The sequence below is a fragment of the Trachurus japonicus genome, chromosome 14 (assembly GCF_045865225.1).
Source record: "Trachurus japonicus isolate A0001 chromosome 14, Traja_1.0".
Taxonomy (NCBI): Eukaryota; Metazoa; Chordata; class Actinopteri; order Carangiformes; family Carangidae; genus Trachurus; species Trachurus japonicus.
In genome coordinates this window covers 4,656,893-4,682,578 of record NC_140920.1, presented here as the reverse complement: position 1 = coordinate 4,682,578, position 25,686 = coordinate 4,656,893, and the positions used below count along the sequence as shown (strand labels likewise).

Below are 25,686 nucleotides of genomic sequence, written 5' to 3'. Positions count from 1 at the left end.
TTAAACTAGACGGCTACAGCTGATCCTCAGGTGCACTTTAAAGAAGTCCTGAGGGCAAATTGCACATTGTCGAATAATGATGTTGAAGTTGGAAATAAGATCATATTTTCTTTGACTATCCTAATTTTCACATAGACAAGAAACTGTTTAAATCTGTTAAACAGATCTCGGCATTAAAAGGTATTCTCAGTCGTCTCGGGGCAAGAAGTAAACATTATGTTTTTTTTTCTTTTCTTTTTTTCTGATTAATTAAAAAATTGTGAGCCTGTGGTTATGACAATTTTATCACACTACAGGCCCTGTTGTGACTACTATCCTCTCAGACATGATGCAAGTGAAGGCATTAGGCCTGTGTATGATGCTTTGTTGAAAGCTGGTGTGATTGTGCCATGTGCTGGTTCTCCAGTGAGAACCCCCATTTTTTCTGGTGCATAAGATTCGACCTGAGGGCGAGCCTGTGGAGTGGAGATTTGTGCAAGACCTGCAGGCTGTAAAAGTTGCTGTGCAGGCCAGGGCGCCGATGGTACAGAATCCATACACTATTTTGTTTTGAATTCCAACACATAGTATATGACTTTTTTAGTTGTTGATCTTTCAAACGCTTTCATGTAGTTTGACAGTCAATTTTGGTTTTGCCTTGTTGTTTTTTGGTGGGACGCTGTATGCGTTCGCTCGTTTTGCGTGAGGGTCAGTGTGAATCTTCAACGATTCATAACTGTGCTCTGAGGGACAGACTGGAGACTCTGGAGCGGCCAGAGGGGAGTGTTTTGGTTGCAGAATGTTGATGGTATTTGGATTGCATGTGAGACCAGAGAGAGATGCATTAAAGCTGCTCTGGCTCTTTTCACCCACCTGGCTGAACAGGGGCACTAGGCCAGCCTGTCCAAACTGCAGTTTGATGCCACAGAGGTCACATTTTGGGTCACGTGATCTCAGCAGAGGAAAAATCCCTCTCATTCAAGAAGAAAATTTCAATTCGGAGAATCTCCAAACCTTTTAAAGAAACAGGTATTATGATTTTCTTTGGCCATGGCAAGCAAGCAGAAAATGGGTTGTTCATTGTGCAGTAATTTAGGCACCATTAGCAGCAATTGCTCATGGGAAAGGCCTAAAAGCTCAAACCCTGTCACTTAGATGTGACACTGACGACTGTGGACACTGACAAAAGTTTTTCAGTGACTTTAAAGTAGTAGTAGAAAAACCTCCGACACTTGGATTACCTGACTGCTCATGACTTGGACCATAACTGTTGACGAGAAGGGTGGGACTATGATTTCTGACAAATACTGTTTTAACCCTGTTTCTCTCCTGCCAACTGTTGAAGCTGGAAAGCCACATGACCATGTGACCATCATAATGTCTGTTTGCTCCCACAGGCTAGACTTAAAGGATACTCCACTCAGTATTTGTTGTACATTGTTCATTTTCAGGATGTTGAACACATTGGGGTGAATGGAGACAACTTCAGTGGAACTTAAATGATCAGCATTAGATGTTGTTTTTAGATGAAATTCTGATGCCAAACGAACACCTTGTTGTGCTACAGTCCACATTAACGACATTGACCCCTTTCCTCTTTAGGTCTTACCAGGACGAATGCAGCTGCACATGTAGCTTCAAGGCTATTTCTTGTCTCACAAATGTTGTGTCAGTTGTTTTTCTCTAACATCCCTGATTCCATCCCCACAGTTGTGGCTAACACTGGCAGACGCCACCCGTTTGATAAGACTGTCTCTGGGCGAGGGCAATCTGTGCTGTTTTTCTCCCTTGTTTACATTTTCCTCCAGTGTGAAGGTGACACATGGGTTGAACCATGTGTCAAATGGGGGGATGACTGATGATTGAATGATTGAAGTATGTATGGAATCACTGGCCAGTGTGTGGATGAATGATGTGGTATTGTGCATTCTCGTTGTTGTCTGTTTGTTTTTTCCTGTTGTTTGTTTTTCGTATAAATTTTACCAACAGGTGAAGGTTGCCCTACAGGGCCAGCAGACACAGAGCTGTGTGACTGCAGGTCAGGCGACTACATCGTGGTGAACGACCATGACATCCCTGTAAGCAGCTCGGGTGCGGCCTAAGGGTGGCGACCAGTTTCCTGCTGGTTATCTCCATCACCGCGTGGCTGTCGGTGCTGTTACTGAAGGAGATCTACAACCGCAGGACGAGCAACAACGTCATGACAGATTCACCTCACCCAGGCCACAAATCTACACCACACGCTTTGCATTCTGGTGAAGACATCTGCTGTTACCGTGAGTAACACAACATCGAGCTGGAGGACAACGTCGGATGCAGGGCAGTGATGAGAGCTGCAAGGGTGCTGACCAACGCAAGCTGCCGTGCTTGCGCTGCCCTGTCACATGAGAAAGGTAACTCTGTGCCGTTGAACACCTCTTCCTAAAATTCTGGGGGCAATGATTGCTTTTACCCAGAATGACATGGCCCTGCACTTGTAGTTCACAACCCGACAGAGGAACGGCTGAGGATTCAACGCAACTGTTGTGAGTTACGAGGGGCTGAAGGTTTGTTCCTGGAATGTTTCCACAGTTGTTTTGAGAACAACTCCACTTTTCCCAAAGGACCACAAATCCTACTACTCAGAGAAGCGCAGTTTGTTCACTGTTACACCCAGAGAGCAGTCTCTGGGTACATCAGCACGTGGATAACCTGTGATGGCGACAGGTAATGTGGGACGACAACTTGGACATCTTCAGATGTGACCTGATATGGTCGCAGGTTTCAATTCTCATAAACATTGACTTTAGGATCACTCTCACTCTCACAAGAACTACAGAGTTGCAGGATGAGCTCCTTTAAGTTTCCATATTCAGTGTTGATAATTTTTCACATTGAGTGATGTAACCAATAAAGTTGTTTTTTTATTATGTTTTCAGTTTAGGATAATCACAAAACACCATGTTTGGTTTTCATGCATTGCTATATGTGTGGGTTTGATGTTTTTGCTTATCTTTAACAGTAGTATTTTATCATTGCTTGTGATTTTGTTTCTACTGCTGGACATGACGGTGATTACTGAAAGTCTGAATTTCACAAACACAGTTTTGATATCTCTGATTGTTTCATGTTTTTGGTTATTCGTACCATTGGTGACATCAGTGGTGGGCTGGAATGTAGAGTGGGTTTCCCCCCTTCTGGGGAGGACGATGAGATGCTTTAACTTTGTATTTTGCCTTAATCATTCCTCACTGATGTGCAACTTATGTTTTATGCGTGTTGTTCTGAACTGTATTGGAGCTGTCATGTCCTGTTGATGTATGAGAGGGAATCAAGCATTAGCCTTGTCACGAAGGGTTAACTCATGGAGAACTGTGTGCCAGGACGTGTGAAAAGAACTGTTACATTTTGTTTTTTTTTATTATTAGTCTAATAACGCTTGTGTAATCAATGTTAGTGATTTCTACTTATAGTTGAACAACGATCATGGTTTTTGGAGATGTTTGATTTATCAGCTTACACCGTGTTATGATTTTAATCTTTTTCCTTACGTTTTTTAGTCTCACAGTTTGATTTGATTTGTTTTGTGTTATTCTGGGTCTTCTGCATATTATTTGAAGTAGATTAGTTTAGTATTGATTATGGGATTTTTCCTCATCATATTCGAGGTTTTTCCCCTTTTATCTTAAGTTAAGAGCAGCTAGACGGATGAGTCTTTTACCCTCCTCTTGTAAAGTGAGGGGAGGGGTTTTGGCTCTTCTGTGCCTGTGACCTGGGGTCCTCTGCCTGGGGTCTGTAAACTCCCGAGTTGGAGACTGGGGGTGCTGGCGTTTGGCTGGTGCGGGGCAGGGCACCAAAGGTCATGGGGTAGTTCAGTACAAAATTTTCCTGTTTCTTGTTTGGTTTAGCATAAAAATGCTAAAAAGGGTGGAATGTAATGGGAAATTTTGGTATAGCATGTTATATGCTTTAAGACTAGGGCACAAACATGTTATTCAGGTGAACATTCTTATGCTGACAATTTATGTGGCCTTATCAGGGGAAGCAATATCCACACAGAGCAGGCCCGAGGTCAGGACCTGAAGGATCTCTTTGACACAGTGCCTGTGGGGATTTACCACTCTCACTATCAGGGGGTGAAGCCAGGCATGGCGCCATATATTTTGTCTGTTCAAAGCTTTGTTGAACTATAAGATAGCGTGTCTCTAAACTTCTTCAGCTCACTCACTCACTGACTGTTCTCCTGTTTGGTTGTGTGTGTGACTCCATTCATGAATGCCCTTTTATTAAAACTCAAGAAAGACAGCTGACGTGTCCAGTTATCCTTTTTTTAATACTTTGGTGAAGGAGCAACATTTTTTGCCACCACACAGTTCATCAGCTTAAGTAAACACACAGGCCCAAAGAGGAATGCTAATAGGCTTTGTCTTAGTCCAATGGACACGACGCGGAGAGAATAGTTTCCTCCGCAACGTGACAACTGGCTGGCAAAGAGGAATGACAGATGAAAATTTAAATGTCAAGGAATCCATTTAACAGGCCTTTCTACTGGCATACACTCAATCTGACACATTGCTGAAGAATCAATAGAGAAGCAGAAAGATGTTTGGAGGAATATTTGGCCAGCTCAGCGTCCACCACCACCACCACCACCACGGTGACGTCGGTCTGAGGAGGAAGGAGGTGGGTGGCTCCGCTCAGTCCTATCAGTTACTCACTCTATATACTCTCATATATTGTCCTCCACACACACACACGCACACAGTGAGAACATATACACAACATATGCAGCAGGTCATCATAGTCCCGACACTATAGCACTTGAGCTTTTCTCTCGTTTTTCAGTCGCTGCTCCCGGGAGATCTTTATCTGTAACACATCCAGCCCCGACCAGTATTTTCACTTGTCAGGTGTTGAAACCATCCAGTGCAACAACAGGCTGAAATGTCAAGAGGCCACTGGGGTTTAGTGTGTTCCTGATGAATTATAAGTCATCTAGTTCCCCTTAAAGCAACAAACAATGGACTCAACAAAGGGCTCGGCTTTTACCGAAGAAAAAAAGAAGAGGTGCCAAATCCCACGGACATGAAAGATAGTTTGTTTTTGTTGCTCTTGGTCCAGGTCCAGGCAGCTCTGCAGTAAGTGATGCAGCACTTCCCAAACGAAATCCCTCTTAAATAGAGGGTGGGGTGGAGGAGGTGAGTATGGAAAAAAAACATTAGCAGATGGAGAGAGCAGAGACCAGCGTGTTTGCAACTTTTAATTTCTTAACTATACATAAGTGTCTGACCAAGACTGGATCTCTGAGTCCATGAAAAACAAACCCCATATGTATCGTTTAATTAAATCCTCCATATGTTCTTTTGCAGTGCTGAAATGTTTTCGGCACATCCACTGAAGTTAAATCGTCTGTCACTGGATATTTTTCGAAATGGGTTAAATTAATTATGTGTAATAATGTGATGCCACAAATCTTCAGTCTGACCTTCTGCAGACTGAACTTCGACCTGATATTCGTCATCTTGCCGTAAATTGTAAGTCAAGTGGTGCATCATTGTTGGATTCAATGATTATTTCTCATTTACTTGATCAGTCCCTTAAAGGGATAGTTCAACATTTTGGCAAATTGGCCCATTGCCATAATCCCTATAGTTCGTTACCTTTAATTGTCAGTGCAATTTTTAGAACGGCGGAGCAGAGCCGCAAGCTGCTCAGAGCTACACTATGGAGGCTCATGGGATTTCTTGGTTTCCCTCATCAAACTCATCAAATACACAATCTAAAAACTCCATAACACTTTCGTGGACAAGTTGTGACCTGCACATTCACCACACTATGAGATAATAATGGAACGTTATGAGACGGAGTTGTTTTAGAGGATGAGTTTGATGAGGGAAACCAAGAAATCCCATGAGCCTCCGTAGTGTAGCCCTGAGCAGCTCACAGCTGCGCTCCTTATGGCAATGGGCCAATTTGCCAAAATGTTGAACTATCCCTTTAACTTCCAGTAACTCTAAACTGGAAACTTTAATAATAATAAAAACATTAATAAAGAGCATTTACAGCAGGATCTCTTGCCTATATTGGAAATACATCACTAACAGGTTTTTGTGCTTCTTTGCAGCTGCAGATCTCTTGAACATTCACCTTGGATGCTATAAAAATCTCTCTTCTAATCTAATCTTTCCATGACCGTCACATTCCTTTAACCCCCCTCCCTCAGTCACAGATCATTTTGTTTTATAAAGGCTCTGCTGTTTATGTTTATGTCCGACCCTTCCCTCCATATGCCGCTGTCGACACATGCATGTCTAATATTTCCTAATTGCCTCGGGTCCTTTAACACCACCACCACCACCTCTGATGCTGATGATGATGTGCTGTCTTTTTCTGCAGGATTTGGCGCTCTGCAGTGTGAAGGTCTTGTTGTCACGTATTTGTGAGTGAAACCTGCCTCAAAACGTTTGAATAGTCCAAACAGTTTTTGATGAGCACTCGTGAGTAAAAACCTCAAAGCCTAAAGTGAGAAGGCGTTTACGATAAGAATACAAAATCGCTCTTACATGAGGCCCATTGTGCTGTTTACTGTTGTATAAAAGTAATCATGCCCTTAAGAATATTCCGCTCTTATTATGAGCACTCAGTTGCAGGTATTGCTTCACCACTGTCGACATAATCACGGTACAAAATGCCCTCTCAGGTCTCCTTGCCGTAACTGTTATTTTCTTGCCACGTTCCTTCCTCTCAGACAGGCAATCACCTTTTCAGAGTGGTGGCAACAAGATGTTCTGCCCAGATAAATGATGTAAGTACGGAGCCAGTCAACAAGCACTGCTTATTGTGCTCTGTTACACTTGAGGGCAGAGAAGGAGAATATGCAACTGAACCTGGTTTTCTAATCCAGCAGATGACTTTTTATAAATAAATAAATAAATAAACCACTAAGGGGCCCCAAAGAGCAATTAAATTAACTTTTTAAAGCTATAGTGCGTAACTTCTGTGGACCCCTCGAGAAATTCTGCGTAATTACAAAAACCCTTAATTGTTCTTGTTGCACTTTAAATTGTTGTTGCAGTTTATTTACCAAAAAAAAAAAAAAAGCTCATGATGTGTTTACAGTAGGTCGATTGGTTTATTTTGTTACTTTTAGTAGGCCTATGATATTCAATATCCATTCACTTTGAATATTAAGTGTAAATTGAGGCTGCGCTTTTACCATAGATGTGTAAAAGAAAGAAAAGGCCAGGCTAGGGTGACAATTCGTCATTAATGATTAGAAAAATGAAATACGTTTTTTTATTATTATTACTTTTTGCTTTATTTTCATCTTATTTTTTATAGTTTTAATATTTTACTTATTTAACGAGGGGAAGGGAGGGAGAATAGGGAGTAAAAGTTTGCTCTGTTTCTTGCATGTAAGAATGTCTTGTTTGATTTGCTGTTACTTGCAAACAAAACTAACAAACACATGCTTAAAAAAAAGAAAAGAAAAAAGAAAAGAAAAATGAAATAAATTTATACCATAGTAGGTGCATAAATGATCAGTATTATTGGAAGAGGACCCCAGAATAAAATTTTGCTTAGGGCCCCGTGCAGGCTTGGGCCGGCCCTGTATCCAGTACAACATAGTTCTTCTCTTTCCCTCCAGGTATAACATTCAACAAAGAAGCTAAATCAATATCAAGACTTTTAATAATGTACATCAGGCAGGAGTTGTATATTTGTGATAGCATATGGATAAATGATTCAGCCACTGTTGTGTGAAACGCAGCCGTAATGACAGGATCGGTTCCAGTCTTGTGAGTTCTCGAGAGCAAAGGATGGTTATCATCAAAGTTAATGATTTGGTGATACAACACGTCTGAATGGGCTGCATAGTTAACTCTGATGTGTGCAGACAGGAAGCCTGTGTAAAACCCACAGAACTGTCACAAACAGAGCTAAATAATCTGATCGATAGCGGATGTGGTTTTTCTGTCGCTCACACTTTCAATATCATCATGGACAGAAGAAAATGTACAGCATGTAAATTGTTGATCGATATCTGTAGCTCTGCACACATCACGCTGTTAAGTTATCAATATATGAAAAGAGATCTGAGTATACAGTCGGTCTAGACTCTGACCTCACTTTATCTCACTCTGATAGCACCACAGTGAACTAGAGCTTATCAATTAATCAATAGGTTGAATTGCTGATTCCTGCTTCTCACAACATTAAGAGTGTCGTTGAGATAAAACAAGACGTCACCAGACGTCACCTTTCACCAGGGGAAAACATAAAAGACAATCTGTCTTCATCGATCATTTTACAGATAGAGGTAACTGATTGATCAACAACAACTGATTATGTCAGTAAAAACAAGTCATTTAGAGATGACGAATGAATGGTTCACATGATATTTCACCATTTCAGGGAGTTACAGGGTTTTGTACTGGAGGCGGTCACCCAGAATAAAGTCTGTATCCACCGACTTGAAGAATTAATTAACACTTTTTAAATGAAATATTAACCTTTAGGGAGGAAAAGAAAATCAGAGGCTCTGTTTCACACAGAAAATGTCACACACACCTACTGTACTTTATTTTTAATGAGTGTCGAGTGTCGTTAACTTAACTGATCACGAGATGAGATCTATCACGTTTGTACTGTACCACCTCTGCTCAGAGATTCCCACAGCGTTTTATATTTCAGTCGAGTGTCTCTGCTTACATCAGAAGAAGTTATTATATTTTTATGAAATACAATATCAGAGCTACAGTGCATTCTGGGAATATTCAGACCCCTTCACTTTTTTTACACTCTGTGTTATCTGCTGCTAAAATCACTTCATATTTTCCCTCATCAGTTTACACTCGATACCACACGACGGCGATGAAGCAAAAAAAGATTTAAAGAAATTGTTGTCACTGAAGTATCAGGCGTCTTTGCTGTGACAGTTCAGATTCAGCGCAGGTGTCTCCCTTTTCTCTTGATCTCTCTTCTCTGAGAGGTTTCTACACACACTGACTGGATAAACCTGTGGTGAATTCAGCTTATATACTATAAGGTCTCACTACCACAAAACCAAGCCGAGAGGGAGACGGAGTGGAGAGCCTCAGAGCTCAGAGACAATCATGTGGCAAAGCTACGAAAAACTCTGCTGCTTCCAAGGTTCCTGGGAACAGTGGCCTCCATAAATCCTGAACAGAAGAAGAGGTTTCCTTCCTTTAACTGGCCACCCAGCCAAACTGAGCAACTGTATAAAAAATAAATAAAAACGAAGGGCCTTAGTAAGACAGGCGACCCAGAGTGGTGGCTGAGCTCCGTGGAGAAAAAACTTCCAGGACGACCATCACTGCAGCACTTCATCAATCTGGGGCCAGATGGAAACCTCTCCACTCTGAGTTTGCCTAAAGGCACTTAAATAGAAATATCTGCCCTCCTCCATCTCAATCCAGGTGTGCAAAACATGTTCTCGCTACCAGTGTGCATCAGCTGAGCACTGAATAAAGGATGTAAAACATCTGTCAATTCAGTTTGGGTTTTGTGAACTTGCAAAACAAAAAAATCGAAAGATTCTGTTTTTGTTTTGTCATTATGAAGTGATCTGAGAATACAAGTAAAATAGTATCCAATGTAATTGATTGAGGCAGTTGTTTACTTAGCTATAGTGAGAGTGTAACTTTATTGGTAGCAGTGACTGATCAAACTGTGCATTCACCTGAAAGTAGCTAATCAGAGCAGCACTTCAATACAAAAGTTGGTTGAAACAGACATAAACAATCTAATTAGTCACAAGGCTGCAGGTCAAATACTGACATTAGTGTTGATTTACACCTCATACCAAATAGTCTGCAGGAGAGGATGTTAATTTATAGCTGGCCGCCTATTGATCAGCTGGGTTGTTCTACAGGAGTTCCTGTTTGGTGCATTTTAAACTGCGTAATTAAAAAAAAAAAGTCTGTTAAGTACTGAATCTGACATTATTGTAAACTCATCCTCTCTTCTTCCTGAATCACTGCTTCTCCCTCTTCAGTCACAGCAAAGAGGAATGGGTTTAGAAAGGAGACAGATCCTCACCTGCCTGCTGAGTACTGCCCTCTGGTGGTGCAGCGTCATATGACTTCATGGTTACACTTACATTTTCACCAGAGTCATCAGCAAACTCTAAAGTTTCAGAGTGCAATAAATGTCCCAATATTTTTATTTTAAGATAATAAAGGTATAGTTCAACATTTTGGCAAATTTGCCTATTTCCGTAATCTCTGTAGTCATAGCAGTAGGTTCATTACCTTTAATTGTCGGTGCATGTTGTTTTGAGATCGGCGGGGCAGAGACGTGAGCTGCTCAGTGAACAGAATGGAGGTGAACGGTACTTTCGCCTTTACCTCATCAAATACACAATCCAACAACTCCAAAACGCTCTGGTGGACAAGTTGAGACCTGCACATTCACCACGCTATGAAATAATCATGTAACGTTACAAGACGGAGTTGTTTTCGAGGCAAATACAGCCGGAACTACATTCCAGACACGGCTGTAGGAACTAGTTCTGAGTATTTGCGCATTTGTGTCATGTTACATAATTATACATGATTATTTCATAGCGTGGTGAATGTGCAGGTCACAACTTGTCCACCAGAACGCTGTGGAGTTGTTGGATTGTGTATTTGATGAGTTCGATGAGGTAAAGGCGAAAGTACTGTTCACCTCCATTGTGTTCACTGAGCAGCTCACGTCTCTGCCCTGCTGATCTCAAAACAACATGCACTGATAATTAAAGGTAATGAACCTACTGCTATGACTATAAGGATTATGGTGACAGGAGAATTTGCCAAAAATTTGAACTTTCCCTTTAATACCCAATGAGAAGCTACATTTAACTTTTTTTTCCCTTTGTTTTTAAAAGTATTCTTTGGGCTTTCTGTTTCTATATGTTTTGGATCTGTTCACAGAGCTCACTAACTACCACACTAACTTCCTGGTTAACTGTAGGTGCTGTTTCCACTTTTAAAAATGTAGATATTTAGATTAAAGTGTAGATTAAAGTGTGGGATCTGCTGGCAGAGGCAGCGTTGCTTTGTTATTGTTGTTGAGCGCCCACATGAAAAGTTGGTGTGGTTGCATCTTTGTTTAAACATTTATATACCTGTGTTTTTTCACTTATATGTGTTTGTAGAAAATATGTGTGTGTACGTTCACTGCATGTTGCTCCTGTGTTATATTATACGATGCTAACTGAGGAACCTGTGTCCATGTTGTGCGTGGGCTGTGTTGTGTCTGAGTGTGTTTGTGAGTCTGGCAGGCAGCATTGTTCACAGCGGCGGTGAAGGACACATCTCCATGGTCTGCAAACCCCATCGCCACCCACCCTCTCACCCCCCGTCAGAAACTATAAATAGCTTCCAATGTTTTTGTGGTGCGTGTCTGTTTGTGTATTACCCTCTCCTTCAGAGATTCACCCGACTGTTGATTAGGAGAAGGTGAAAGAGACAGAAAGAGAGAGAGAGACAGTGGAGGGGAAAATGTGTGAGTTGTCACTGTAACCTGAGTCATGGTGACACTAAACACTCACATCATGGACGGGTCACATTATAGTTACCTGAAAGTATTTTCATGCATGACCATGACTTGACGCTCATACTTTTGTTTTGACATGTGAAAAACAGCCAATATAAGTCTTACTATTTAATATCAGTATCTAATCAGGCTGTAATTATGACAACCAATCATTAAAGAGCAAAGACGAAAGTGTAGGCTTAGGCTACTACCTGTCTGATGCAACAACTTTACATATGTATAAAAATAAGAACCAGTGTGCAATATCCATGTCATCTGATTTCCTGCTCTTTAGTTCTGCTCTCAAACACTGTGACTGCCATGGTAACAGATAGGCCTACGTTTTTAACAGATGTGTTGAGTGGTTGACATTATTATTATCATCATCAAACTCCACCTGGTTTGTCTCCAGTAGGAATAGTACACAACGCTTTTGACCACGTGTGATCAAGAGGGAGGTGATTCACAAATTTGAATGAATTCAATCAACATCTGTTAGAAGTGAGATGTGAATTTACAGTATAAAGTTGTTATTTTATTTTATTATTAAATGTCATTATTGAATAAACAATCCAAAATAAAACCAAATACCAAATATTAGAAGGGTTTGACACACTGTATTGAGGATACCTTAGCTAGAGTAGCCTACTTCCCCCACTTCTGAACATTATATTAATAATTAATAATAATTGAGGTTATGCTGGTTCCAGGGCTCGTGTCCGGTGCATCCTGGCTCACTGGCACAGTTTCCTCGACACTGAAATGGAAGGAGTCCATCACCGATGTCATTAGTTCCACCTGCACTGCTCTTGTTAAAATAAAATAAAAAAAACACTGCAGTGTAATGTAAAATATTAATATACATAGGAGTATATCATTCACCTATTGCATTTCAGAGGCAACTGCTAATGTTTTATTCTGTTTAATTCCATCATATTTAAGTTAGAGGCTTAGTTATGTTGCAGGTGAAGAATTTTAAATGATACATTATCTACCCACACAGGTGTTTTTATTTTTATTTTTAACTCAAGCCGCCCAATTAGACTTTTTTCTCTCTGGACTGTGTGCAGACTGTGTGTGATTGACAACTCCCACATTCTTCTGCTGCAGTTTGTTGCACCCATCAGGGCAGCACGACTTACACTGTTATTATTGGCTGTGCTCCATTTGGCCGGTGCCAGCGTGCCACTTATTCTAAAGCTGCAAGGGCAGTAAAAAACAAAACAAAAACAAAAAACAATTTAAATGGAGCCCAGTTGGCATATGAGGTGGCAGGCAGGTATAATCTCTATGAGTTTATAATCAAACAGCAGCAGGCAGTTGGGATCCTGTGGTGACCTTTAATTTTATCTTTAAAGTGCAGGCAAAGATACATACAGAGTCTTTTTGTTTAAGCTGATGATACCATAACACTTCTCTTTTTATTGGAGCGATGATGGTAACTGGTTTTAAAAATAGAGAGAATATGTGTTGTTTCACTCGGAAAAGCAGCACTTCATTTTAGATGAGATACCTGGGCATTAAATGCCTCTGGCTGGCATTTATTATAATTGCTGCTATGCTCTCGCTGCTGTTTAAATCACTGTGATGCTTCTGTTTTCATGTATTGTTTCCATCACTTTGTCTGATACAATGAGCGCGGCTGTTTACATGTTGACAGTTGGACTCGGTATCCCTCTTTCCTCCGTAATAAGGAAGCAGAGTTCAGGGGGAGACATGCACAGCTTTGTCTCTGGGGGTAATTCCTCCTCACCCAGTTTATCTGATACAAGGATTTATTTTCAGGTCCCACACAATAAAAGTGTTTATCACATCATCTGTGTGTGTGTTTTCTTGATAGTTTTGTTTCTCTGTTTTTGTTAGATCTCTCTCATCTGACAACTGTCACAGCCTCGGCTCAGGGCTCGACAAAAGACTAAAAATAAGTTACAGAAAGAGAAAAGGATCTGAACTCAAACTAAACAGGATGCAAGAGCCAAAAGGAGAAAAGAGGGAGGCAGCCGTTACAAATCCTACAAACCTGGTAACTTCTGCTGCTTCTGCAACTGATTCAAACTGATGATGACACGTGTACAAAGATATAATCAGGGCAAGTTCTTATCACAATAAGATGTCCCATAAAAAAAATGAATCATCCTTTGGGCCTTTTCCAAAGAAGACCAAAGGTCACCAACACTGCAGCTTCTCATGAGCTTCTAAGGAAACTTGCTCAAGGACACTTTGGCTGCATGAAGCTTGAACCCTGGTCACTGCTGCTCTGCAAGAGGCTGTCATAATAAAATGTAGGAAAAGTCCTTAATCTTTACTCACCTTCATCTGACTCTATGTAAGACCGAACTCTTCATCAGTGCTTAATGGTTGTCGTTAATATCACATTAATCATCAGCTGATCGTGACCTCATATGAGGCAACGTCATACAACTGATGTATAGATGTTTATATCCGTCCTCTCTCATTTCTAGGAACATGCTTTTCCTGTCATAGATACATTATATTAACACGTAGATTTTAAATCAAAACCAAAGGTGCTTTAGATGAATAGATCTATACTTCACGTGTGCTTGGCTCTGTTCAGTTCTTCAGTCATAGACCTTATTCTCTGACCTCTTTTTTTTCTCTTGGGAATATTGAAAACACAGAGGAAAAACAAAACAAAACAAAAAAACACGAAGCCCTGCATCTTATCAGCCATCACATTATGTTGGAGTCTGACGGCGCTGGCATCTCAGGGTGAAACTCTTTGTTCAGAGACATTTGTGGTTTTATGACCAAGATAAATCACCAATGCTTTTTGTTTTTATCATTTTGCCTTTGAATATCTAAAGACCTCTTATTTATGTTAGAAAATAGTTTGAGTATAATGTTTTTATTGGCAGATAAATCAGCTGAGTGATCACAAAAGCACTTTTCAGCATCAATAAAGAGCTGAAGACTATTTGTGATCACACTTATTTATTTACCCTCTCATAATCCAACAATTAAGATTTTAAAACATTCATTTCTAAACTAACCACCACCTTTTATTAGACCAATTGCAAAAAAAAAATGGGCGGCACATATAAAGAACTTCACCTTTGTAGAAATCACCTCACTTACTTGAACCAAATGACTAAGCAATATAAAAAAGGTAAAGGAGGTTGAACTCCAATCTATCTCTCTTTCTTTTTAAACTGAAGAGGATTTATTATATTTTTAGGATCAGATAGGAGATTTACCCTTGAATGGATGTCTGTGTGCCGTACCTGTCCAGGCTGAGTTCTTGTCAACTTCCTTACTTGGCTCAGGTTTGTCTTGAATGATGATTGGATGGGAGACGGAGACAAAGTCACCGTTAATGGGAACTCTTCTTGTCTGGGGTCTAACAATCTGAGATCTGTGAGGGAGGACAACAACAAGCTGTATCAGTTTCCTCAACAAGAGACTTCACACACACACACACACACACACACACACACTGACAAACCTTTATATCTTTCACTCACCTCGACTCCCCGTCCAGAAGCTCCATGTCTGGTTGGTCAGGAGGAGCTAGACCACAACTCCCACTGACTCACAAAGACGACTGAACAACAACATTTTCTGTCAAAGCAAGATGACACCGGGTCACAAACCAGTTCTGAGATCCACGGCCTCGACTCAGAGCCCCAGTCCCCAGTGTGAGTGCAGCCCCAGAGGAGGAAGGAAGCAGGGGGGGGGGGGCAGCTCAGCAGAGAGAGAGAGGCAGCTCAGCAGAGAGAGAGAGGCATCAGTGTGGGGAGGGTGCATGGACATGTGCTGCAGGCTGGATGTCATGGCTGTCATCTCCCTGCTGACTGGCTGTAGGAGTTGTGTTTGGAAGATATTGTGACTGGAGATGCTTTAGTGTGCAGGGATGGACGACCCATGTGTATTAGAGAGTGTGAAGTCAGAGGAATGCACTGGTAGTTGTCCATATTTTATCTAGTTATTTATGAATTACTGGTGTTTTCCCAAATCACAGTAGTTATTACACTAATTCCTACTTTATGAAAAAGCTGCAGAGCCTGAAATTAATTTCACTTGAGGTGGAAGCACAAATATTCTGCACAAAGTGTGTGAACTTCCACCTAAATGACAACCAAAAAAAAAAAAAAAAAAGAAAAAAATCATGACTGTCCATTGTTGTTATTGTTCCTGGTACAGCAGAGCTTGAAGACAAACAACGATACCAATTGACCAATAAACGGCACAAATGTGTTTATTGCATTACCGTATGTGAAGCAGTATGAATGACTGTAAGAAAACAATGTGTTTAATGGAAATTATGTGAGTGATATGTAGTGAAAACTAAAATCAAACCAATCGCTTTGTTGTTTAACCTAAACTAAAAAGATCATGCACGGGAAAGAAATCTGGAAATTATTGGTATTGATTCATTTAAAAATGTACCTAGTTCTAAAGAAAACATCTGATTCACTTTCATGAATATAAACTATACATCACTCCTAAAAATGTATGCTTTAATGTAATGTGCGCCACCTAGTGGCAAGATTATAAATTGCTTGTCGTTAATTCAAAATGCTGTTTTTTACATAACCTCCAGTTAACTGTGTCCATGCTGCTAATGAGGATACTTCAAACTGCATCTGATCATTAAATTCAGACATAATAACAATAACTAAATGCATTTAATGAAGTTACTATACAATTTATTTCACTTGAGTATTTTCATTTTATGGTACTTTTAATTTTTATTCCCTACATTGTGGAGAGAATATTGCTTTTATATTGCGTTAAGTTTCAGATTACAATCAAAAATAACAAAACATATAATAAGCTTTTAAAATCCAATGCATCTTTGAAGATTACCTCCACCTTTCCTCCCAATAAACAGTTATCAGACTATTTTTGGTGCCTTTACTTCTGAAACCGAGTCCTTCATTCATCGCTGACCTCATCAAAGAAACGTGACCCAAAAAAAAGAAAAAAAAGAAAATCAGTCTGCATTGTGGATCAATGTTAAAGCCTGTTATTCATTGCAAACATTTATTACATTTTTATGATGCAAACAACAGCAAGTCCCACCCTTGTTGGAACAGCTCATCACGTAGTCATGAGGGAATGAAAGAGACACAAAGGGACAGGGACAGAAGTGTGTATTACGCGCAAATCCATTGTTTCCTTAAAAAAAAAAAAAAAAAAAAAAAGAGAGAGAGAGAAAGAGAAAACAAAAACAAAACATGACAATCAGCTCTCATTGTAAATTTTGGCATCTTCTTCCCTACTGTTGTACTCTCTGGAATAATGGTCATTAAAAATCAAAAAGAACAAGGCATGCATAATAGTTTCTGGTAATGCACATAGATCAAAGGATACCACTTATAAATACAAAATCCATGTACGATGTTTGTGTACATTTCATATATACATGGTCCCTTTCTTTAGAGGTGTCATAGGTCTATCTACCTGTTCCCACTATGGGATTGTGTGTGTCCTCTTGTTATCTACGCTTGGTCACTAGATTTCACCCTGTAAAAAGGTCTGCCGCTGCAAAATTACACCTGTAGGATGGACTATTAATATCGACGACGACTACTAGATGTTACAACCATCGTTTTTTTTATCGCTCCCTTCGTCTCTTACTGCATGTTATTATCAAGCCATTCACTCAAAAGCTTCATTTATTTAAATAGTTTTCTTTGCATCAACTGACCATTGTGCTATCTACACGATTCCATCAAACTTCGCTGGGGTTATAGCCAGTATTATTTCTATTAAAATCCTCCTCCCATTGCTTCACTACCACCCCATGCCTCTCTTTAAAAAAAAAGGGGGAGCCCACAGTTTTTACTTGGATCCATTCAATGCTACTGTGCCCACAAGATAGAAAGTCTGGAACAAAGTATTTTAACTTCCAAGTAACCTATATAAATGGATCACTAAGATAAATGCACTGGTCCATTTTATTTTTTTAATAAATGAGTGAAACAGCCACACATCTATAGAGAGGGCTGTATACGTGGCCACACATTTCATTTATTGGAATTACGTAGAAAAACAAAACAAAACAAAAAAACAGGTCTAACGAAAACGCAGTGATTAAATACAATGTGGAATGAATGTCTTTACTGTTAAAAAAAAAGAAAGAAAGAAAAAGTGAGTGTACTGCAATGTATACAACTATGTTGCTCTCTGTCATTGCTCAAAATGAGATACAGAGGGGAGAAGAGGCGCCAGGGATTTTGATACATGTACAGATTTACAATTATAACGCATCTATCATCACAATCAACAGATGGCAGGAAGGAAGAAAGGGAGAGAGAGAGAGAAAGAGAGAGAGAGAGAGGGCAGCAAACGACAGACACAATATAGAAAAGATTCATCCGTTTGAATTTGAACACCCTTTGCTGTGGAACCAATGCTAGGCTACTCTCTTAGAAAAGAAAGAGAGATAGAAACGAGAGAGAGAAAAAGAAAGAGAGAGAGTGTGTGTGTGTGTGCGCGTACAGGTATGAATGCTGTAAGTGCGGAACCAAATGTTCGACCAATAAAAGTCTATTGGGATCAAGTTGTACTGGTTTCTCTGACGGTGGAGGCAGACTTGTTTAACCAAACATGGGGCTGAGTATGATGGTACTTGATGGTGGCAACGGCGGGCGTCTCGAGTGGTTGGGTTTTTTAGCGCGCCCCCCCCTCCCCTCCCCCTTGATGGTGGTGGTGGTGGTTGGTGGTATTGGTGGTACTGGTGGTGGTGGTTGGTTGGTGGCGGTAATGTTACGGCAGCTCGGCTTCGTTTAGTCGATGTACTGGGAGAGCCAGCGGAAGCCCTCGCCGTAGCCCTGCCTCTTCAACACGCTGCACATGAACACCTCCAGTGGTCTCGTGTTCAGCTCCTTCATGGGAATGTTACCCTGGGAGAGAAGCAGGACATAAACTCGCACTAAATCCACTTTCTAAAATTAGATTACACATTCATGTCATTTGCAAAGGCATGCCTGGATACAAAAAAAACAAAACAAAGCAGAAACAGATATCGGCGAGTCGCAGCTTGCAAAGTTGTAAATTAAAGCAATCAGGAGCGAGTTCTGGGTATAAATACATTCCCTGCTGTCAGCAAACTACAACTTGATATTTGTTATATTTTTAATACTTCACATGACTAGGCAGCAGCAGTATCTTCCACCAGGACTGCAGCGATTTGAGTCTGTTGACATGAGATCTTAATAACTTGTCAGTGCACTGGGGTGAGGACTCATCTTTCTGTCGTTTACATTTAGCTCTTTTTTTGGGGGGGGGGCGACTCTCTGGTAATGACTTGAAGTGGTATTTTTCTTTTCATTTCTATTATACACTTGTCTGACTCATTTCAAGGATACCACAGTTTCTCTATAATAATATGGGCAGTGTGCTGTTGTCTACTCACCTTGCCTGTCGTCTGTCCGTACAATCCAAATAATTCCCTCAGCTTCTCCTCACTGATGGCTTCTGACCTGTCGATCTTGTTGCCCAGGATCAGGATAGGCACGTTTCCGATGGTCTCGTCTGTCATTAATGCCTAAGAGAGTAAACAATGTATTACAGTTTGGTTTTCATTCCTACCCTTTAAGATGATGAAATAATAAATCTATGATGCTACGATGCAACAAGATACTAGACATCATGTGCTGTTTGAATGATATTTAATATCTCCCAGGAGTTATTTTGACAGTTATTTACTGATACTTTCACAATCAACAGCCCAGAATTATACCGGGGTTACCCCTAACGTGCTGAACAAGTGGGCTGAGTCATATATGTGTCTACACATAAGTCAGACAGGAAATGGAGCAAGGCTGTGATAAGTCCCCTCTTTTATCATCCACTATGTTTGTGCTGAAAGCTCAAAAACTTTCTAACTAAAGGCGATTTGAACAGTGCAAAGATAAAACCCTGGAAGTGTAAGGGGAATAAAACAAAGCCCACAACAACTAAACAAACAATAACTCAACTTTTCCAATGCCAATGACACCAAATAAATAATTTAACAAAGGTTTGCAATGCATTCATGTGTGTTGTTTTTGGAGGATATGCTATAACAATAATGTTGCCAATAATCACAGCAGGTACTTACATCAAGTTCTGCTTTTGATTCACCCAATCTCGGATGGTCCGCACAATCCACAAGGAAGACAATGCCATTAATAGCAGGGAGGTAGTTTTTCCACACTCTGCGGGCTGTACACGTTCACAAACAAACATATAGAAAAATAAAATGACTGTTACAATAGAATATTTTGTATAAAGCTCATTTTACATAGAGGTAAGTTTTGGCGTCTGAAGAAAAAACGGCTTGTGCGGCTCCTATTCATTTTTTTGGTTCCCATCCGCTGCACAGAACCAACAAAACCAAAATATATATATATATATGCAAACCACACACACACACCTTGTGCGTGGCCTCCAAGGTCAAAAGTGGTGAAGGTCATGCCAGCAATCGTCAACTCTTCCGAGGCTGTTGGAAAAAGACAAAGACACAATCATTAACAAATTTGGAAAAAGGCAGCACCTTAAAAATCACTGACAAACACAACAGATTAGTGTTGAATTAGACATGTAAAGAATGAATGAATATATCAGCAAAACACCCATTCAACAGGATGGTTTGAAGATAATAATTTAAAAAGTGAAACCAAATGTGTGAATAATCCGAATGACACAATTCTTCTTCTTCCTTTTTAAATATGGACGGCTTTCAATGCATCACTGAGCGAGCATCTGTGGATGTGCATGTGAGAGATCGAGAGTAGCACCGACTCACTTGGATGTAAAGTTGGCACATGCTGTCCCAATCTGTCATCTTTGAGCATGTGCAGTAGCGTCGTTTTGCCAGCATTGTCCAGGCCAAGAAATACTAACTTGCCGGATTTCTTGTACAGTCCTGAAACAAAGCCAGAAAAGGGGTTTTAAAAAACGTGAGCCTGGACACTAGACATCCTCATAATAATCATTCAGCGCTTTGTCTCTGGGAGTTTCACACATAAGAAAAAACCTCGCCCTATTTGAGTATGAAGGTCTGAGCTTGAAAACTTGGGTTGAAGCATAAAAAACAAACTTGCCAAGCTCAGACTTGTACTAGATATTCAGGTCACACATAAGGATTGTCCTTGATGCACAATGAAAGCAGCTGCTTTAGTCGACCTAGTGATTTTTTTCATGCTCTAATGTCTATTAACATGATGAATGTTAAGTTTAGCTAAATTAAACGCTACGGTTTCCACCAGAAGAGTTTTAGAGCAAGCGGCTGCACCAGGGGAGCATTTTGGTGGCACCAACTCTTATTGTCAGCTTTTATAGACGGGCGTTTCAACAATCTGAATTAACAACAAAAGACTGAATTTATGAAGGTTCCGCCTTCCTCTGTCATGACTTTCCTGACCAGATCACAAGGGCTGATTTTTCTCCTCTGAGTCAGCATACGTAGAGATACCCGGCGTGGATTTGTGAAATTTCTACCTGACTCAGCTCAAAAAGATGTCACTATTACTGACTACAGCAGCAGCACTGTGAAACCTGCCTGACAGGAAGAACGGGAACGGCTGCTTCACAGGAGCTGCTCTGACACAGAAACTAGAGCAGCGCACACTGGGGAGAAGAGCAGCTGGTACGTACGCATAACAAGAGTTTCCAGCAAATCTGAAATGGACACTTTGATCACAGATGAATTAAAAAAGCTGGGGCAAAAAAACCAAAAAAAACAAAAAACAATCAGAGATATTTCTTTTGTGTGCCTTTCATGACACATATATGCTTTTAGTCGAGCCACTTTACAGGAACATAAGTTGTGTGTCTTGCCCCAATGGGAGTCAAAGCAAATAACCCAGCTTGTGTTAGTGCTCTGACCAAGGGGCTATAAAAGGCCCATTCAAGCTGCACAGAAGCATTTCAAGAGTAGTGTCCACTGTCCTGCGATGATGATGGTGATTCGTTCATTTCTTAACACAACCATCACATCAGAAACTGGTCAGTGTGAAAAGCACATAGTGATATTTGATTAACAAGTAAACTGGTGTGTTTTGTTATACGAAAGGACAGAAAAATGCTGAAAAACCTTTATTGCGTTAAAATTTGTAGTGTAGACCTGCTGTTAAGGAGTGGCGCCTGCTGTATTTGTGTTTCAAATTTGTGTCTGGAGGCTCGCAAGGAACTAACATTTAAAGAGAAACTCTCAATGGATCTCTAGGAACAAAGTGCGCTATTGTGTCCACTGTACACCTGAGGACCGAGGTGTAAAACAGACCTTCTTCTTACAGCCACTAAAGATATTCATCAGACTGTATTCACACTCAAATTACCAGCTGTGTACATTGTGCTACTTAACACTTTTTAAAATAGTGATGTGGTTCACACCTTGTGAATTATATGTTGAAATTCTAGTAACCCTTTTTAAAGTCTTCATTGAATTTCTTTTTTCTTAGAAGTTAAGTGTTTCTGATGCGCGGTACTCACCTAAAAACTGTAGTACGCTATTGAAACCGTTATAAATCCAATCAAATAGGAATGACATATCCGGAGCTGTTGAATCCTGAAAAACAACAAATGGATAAAATGAGTTACGTGCACATAAACACACACAGAAGAAAACAAAAAAAAGGAAATGGGACATGTGCTTTTAGCCGTAACATACAGGTGTCAACCCGCCCCCTTACATCTGAAAATTATGACTTGGAGGCGAGAGCTTAGATCTTTGTTTCATTAACAACAGTATATTATGATATTTGATACCTTTTTCAAGTAATTGCAGCATGCCGTTTTTCAGTAGTGTACTAAATTAGGGATCACTATTGGGCCTATTGGGAAAAGTACCTCAAAACACTGACAACTGAACACAAGTAAACTCAGACTCAACAGGAGACAAACAGTAAGATCAATAAGAACCAATCACACTGCACTACAAACCTCGCAAGAGTGACAGTAGTACTCAGCTGTATGGACATGAAGACTGCCTCAACCTATCACATGGCTACTTTACAACGGGTGATAAGAGCAATGACTGCCTCTCTACAGCCAATGATAAGCTTGTTCCAGCACAAGTCTTTGGACAGGAGGACAAAAGATTCACATCACTGATCACATACCATCTGACAGCTCCTCAACAGGAAACATGAGTGGTTTTGTTCACCACAAGCCATCTGCAAGGGCCTTGGATATCAAACCTAATTGTCGACATCGCCGTAGCCCTTTCTTTATAATCTAGTAGCCAGAATGTCATTTCAGTCAAAACAAACTGGATATGAGCTTGGGCAAGCTGTAACTGTGTGAAATCAACAGCTCAGTGACTTGCTACATGCAACAGCTTGTTGTTTCTTCCTGGGAAAGCTGTTTTTTTTTATCACTCTAGATCAAGTGTACAAGTACAAGTGTATTTTTTCCCTCTGTTTTAAATGACATGCAGGAAAAAAACAACAACTCCTTCAAGCTTCGGTTTTACATCAAAGTTTTTCCCTCTATGAAACCCACGATGTTTGATTCACTGAGGAAGACAAACACACAGTTTTACCAAACTCATCAATCGTTTTCAGTGACAGTTACATGCGGCATCAGGACAAGGTAAGCCGGTGCTGCTGACCTCTCTAGCCCCAGTTACGTAATGTGCAAACAACTCCAGGGCTAAAGTATAAGGTATCCAAAGTTCAAGACCACGCAAATACAGCTGGAGCTACAACACGTCAGTCGCTGCTATGCTCTAGTCCCATGTGCTGCTACAACACCATGGGCCGGCTTTACAGCCTGATGCTATTGTAACATGTGCAGCGAGATGCATTCATGGATGTGAAATAGTGTGACAGTTAACTGACAAGCAAAAGGTACACACGAGCCACTATATTTGAGTTAAAAGCTTTCAAATTAATTAAAATTATTATCTTATCGATTAATCTAATGGATGTTTTCTCAATTAAATGATGAATTGCATCTGAAAATGCCCATTACAATATGCTGACCTCATTAAATGTCTTGTTTTATCCAGCCAACAATGCAAAACCAAAAATATATCATAAGATTTTATGAAACAAACTTTGAGAGGCACAAACCAGTAATGTAACTTACGTAAGATTATTGAAATATTATTCAACGCATTTCCCTGTGGCAAATAAATCAACTATACTCATTGAAGATTTCAAAGAAAATGATAATGATAACAAGATGTGACATGAATTCATGTTTGGTGAGTTAGAATTGCTGGAGGTGTATAGAAACAATTTGGTTGCAAAAGCCTTTTAGAGCTAAACTCACCTTCATTGAGACATCTGTTCCTAATAAAATCTAAGAAAAGATTTGATGAGCACAGTCTCAAGTTAAGTGTGCCCACTCTAAAAAAAAACAAATAAACAAAAAAACACCAGGCTACACGTGATGACAGTTCATCCTTGTTACTGTTTACCTTCTAAACTATCTGAAGAACAACTGCCAAGGATTCCTGACATTCATATGATGAAGAAGATTTGAAAAACTATGTGTAAAAAAACATAACAACACCGGATTTAAAATGTCTTTTAGTTCACAGTTTCTCTCTTAGGGAGACATTATCTCCATTATCCCCCCCATCATCATCTCGGACAGGCACTCAAGCAGGCGTTCACTTCACTGAGATCCCATGAGAAAAGCGCCAGTCCATAACATTACCAAAAGACTGAACGCAGCAGTGTTGTGGTACTCGAGACCCATCTTGAGACCACAGTTTCTAGGTCCTGGTTTTGTCTTGGTCGAGCTGGACTCTGGATTTTTTTCTCAGGACAGCTGCAGTGACATCTTTTTTTTCCATAACCACAAATGTTTCTCTCTGTCACTCGCTCACTTTGGTTTATGTGATGTGTAACCATCTGAAAACCTTGGTGTCACCGGTGTCAACAGTGGGAGGAGACTGTTCTTCTGTTCAATCCAAACTTTGTTTACATTAAATATGGTTTCAATTAAATTAAATGTGGATTTCATATTAAATAATCTTCTCTTTTTAGCTGAGGAGGAGTAATTTAAATATCAAGCCACATGATTATTAAGAGTTACTTGTAATGAAAACAGTAATGGCCTCGACCCCCTCAAAGTCTTGGTCTCGACTCGGTCTTGGGTAAGGAGGTCTTGCGGACAACACTAAAATGTTAAGATGCTGGATCAATCTTTTAACTTTACATAAAGAAGTAGTGACTTCTCTCCTGTCAGATAAACTCTGCATGTCTCCAATGGATCAGTGTGATGTTAGTAAAGGTCAGTCTTGAAGTTTTTCTATCCTAAACCAAAGAATCAACACGTGAACATAAATGTTTGCCTAACAACTGTTTAGAGATGTGTGACTCTTGTAATAACAACGTTGACCTAAGACATCATGGAATTATAGCGACTGTTAAATGTCATAAAAACAACAATAACACGTTATCCGTCAGTCTCACAAGTATTATATTCACAGACGACCTTTTTTATGCCAAAAGACTGAGTGTCAACGCAGGGGCTGTCAAACCTGTTATCACAACCACTGTCAACGTAGCAGATAGGACAGCTAACCTCTCATGTATATTTTTTTCACGGACAGGCTGTACGTTGGCAAGACAAACGAACAAAAAACAAAGCAGCCAACTAATCTAGTAGTGAAAATGAAAGTCAGGCGTGTACATTAATAAAGCCCAGTATATTACAGCCTGGGTGAGGCCGGCTAACAGGCTAACTAGCACAGAAAGCTACAAGCTACGTGTCATATTCTGTGAGAGGCGACGTTGCATCGACAGATAGCTACTTAGCATTTACCTAGAGAGACACTTCCCCGACGGACAACCAACAAACAACATAAAAAATGTGTGATACTGCGAGTAGTCATAACAAATGAGGATATTAAATCAAAAACCCTGGGGTTGAATTCAACCACAGGCTTTGATAATCAGCGAGTGAGTTAGGGTAACTTGGTGCTAGCGATGCTAACGTGCTAGCATCGTTAGCAGCCGGGGTAAAAAAAATTTTTTAGCCGTGATGCCGACCGCTCACATTCAGACTCTTTTCTGATCAATGTATTGAAAAAATAACAATACTTACCCGTTATTTAGGTGTAGATTGACTTAACTTGTGTTTTCGTTCTTATACTCATGTAAATTATTGGTCTCCCGGTCAGAAAAGAAAGAGAGAGAGCCTACGAGATGCCAGGTCTTCCTCTCCTTTTTCGTGTTTTGTTACTGAGCCACGACACTGCAATGGCTGTCCAACCAACAA

The 25,686-nt window shown here is 40.2% G+C and overlaps 1 protein-coding gene across 1 annotated transcript; it reads right to left on the bottom strand.

The window, feature by feature from the left end:
• Positions 1 to 16,470: 16,470 nt before the first annotated feature.
• On the bottom strand, positions 16,471 to 25,669 carry sar1b (secretion associated, Ras related GTPase 1B). The gene is made up of 7 exons (XM_085797161.1): positions 25,513 to 25,669; positions 21,943 to 22,018; positions 20,255 to 20,374; positions 19,883 to 19,948; positions 19,568 to 19,671; positions 18,881 to 19,012; positions 16,471 to 18,368 (listed from the first exon to the last, which is right to left on the bottom strand). Exons 2-7 carry the CDS (start codon positions 21,998 to 22,000, stop codon positions 18,252 to 18,254), a joined length of 597 nt encoding a protein of 198 aa, XP_085653287.1. The 5' UTR covers positions 22,001 to 22,018; positions 25,513 to 25,669; the 3' UTR covers positions 16,471 to 18,251.
• Between the last annotated feature and the right edge of the window lie 17 nt (positions 25,670 to 25,686).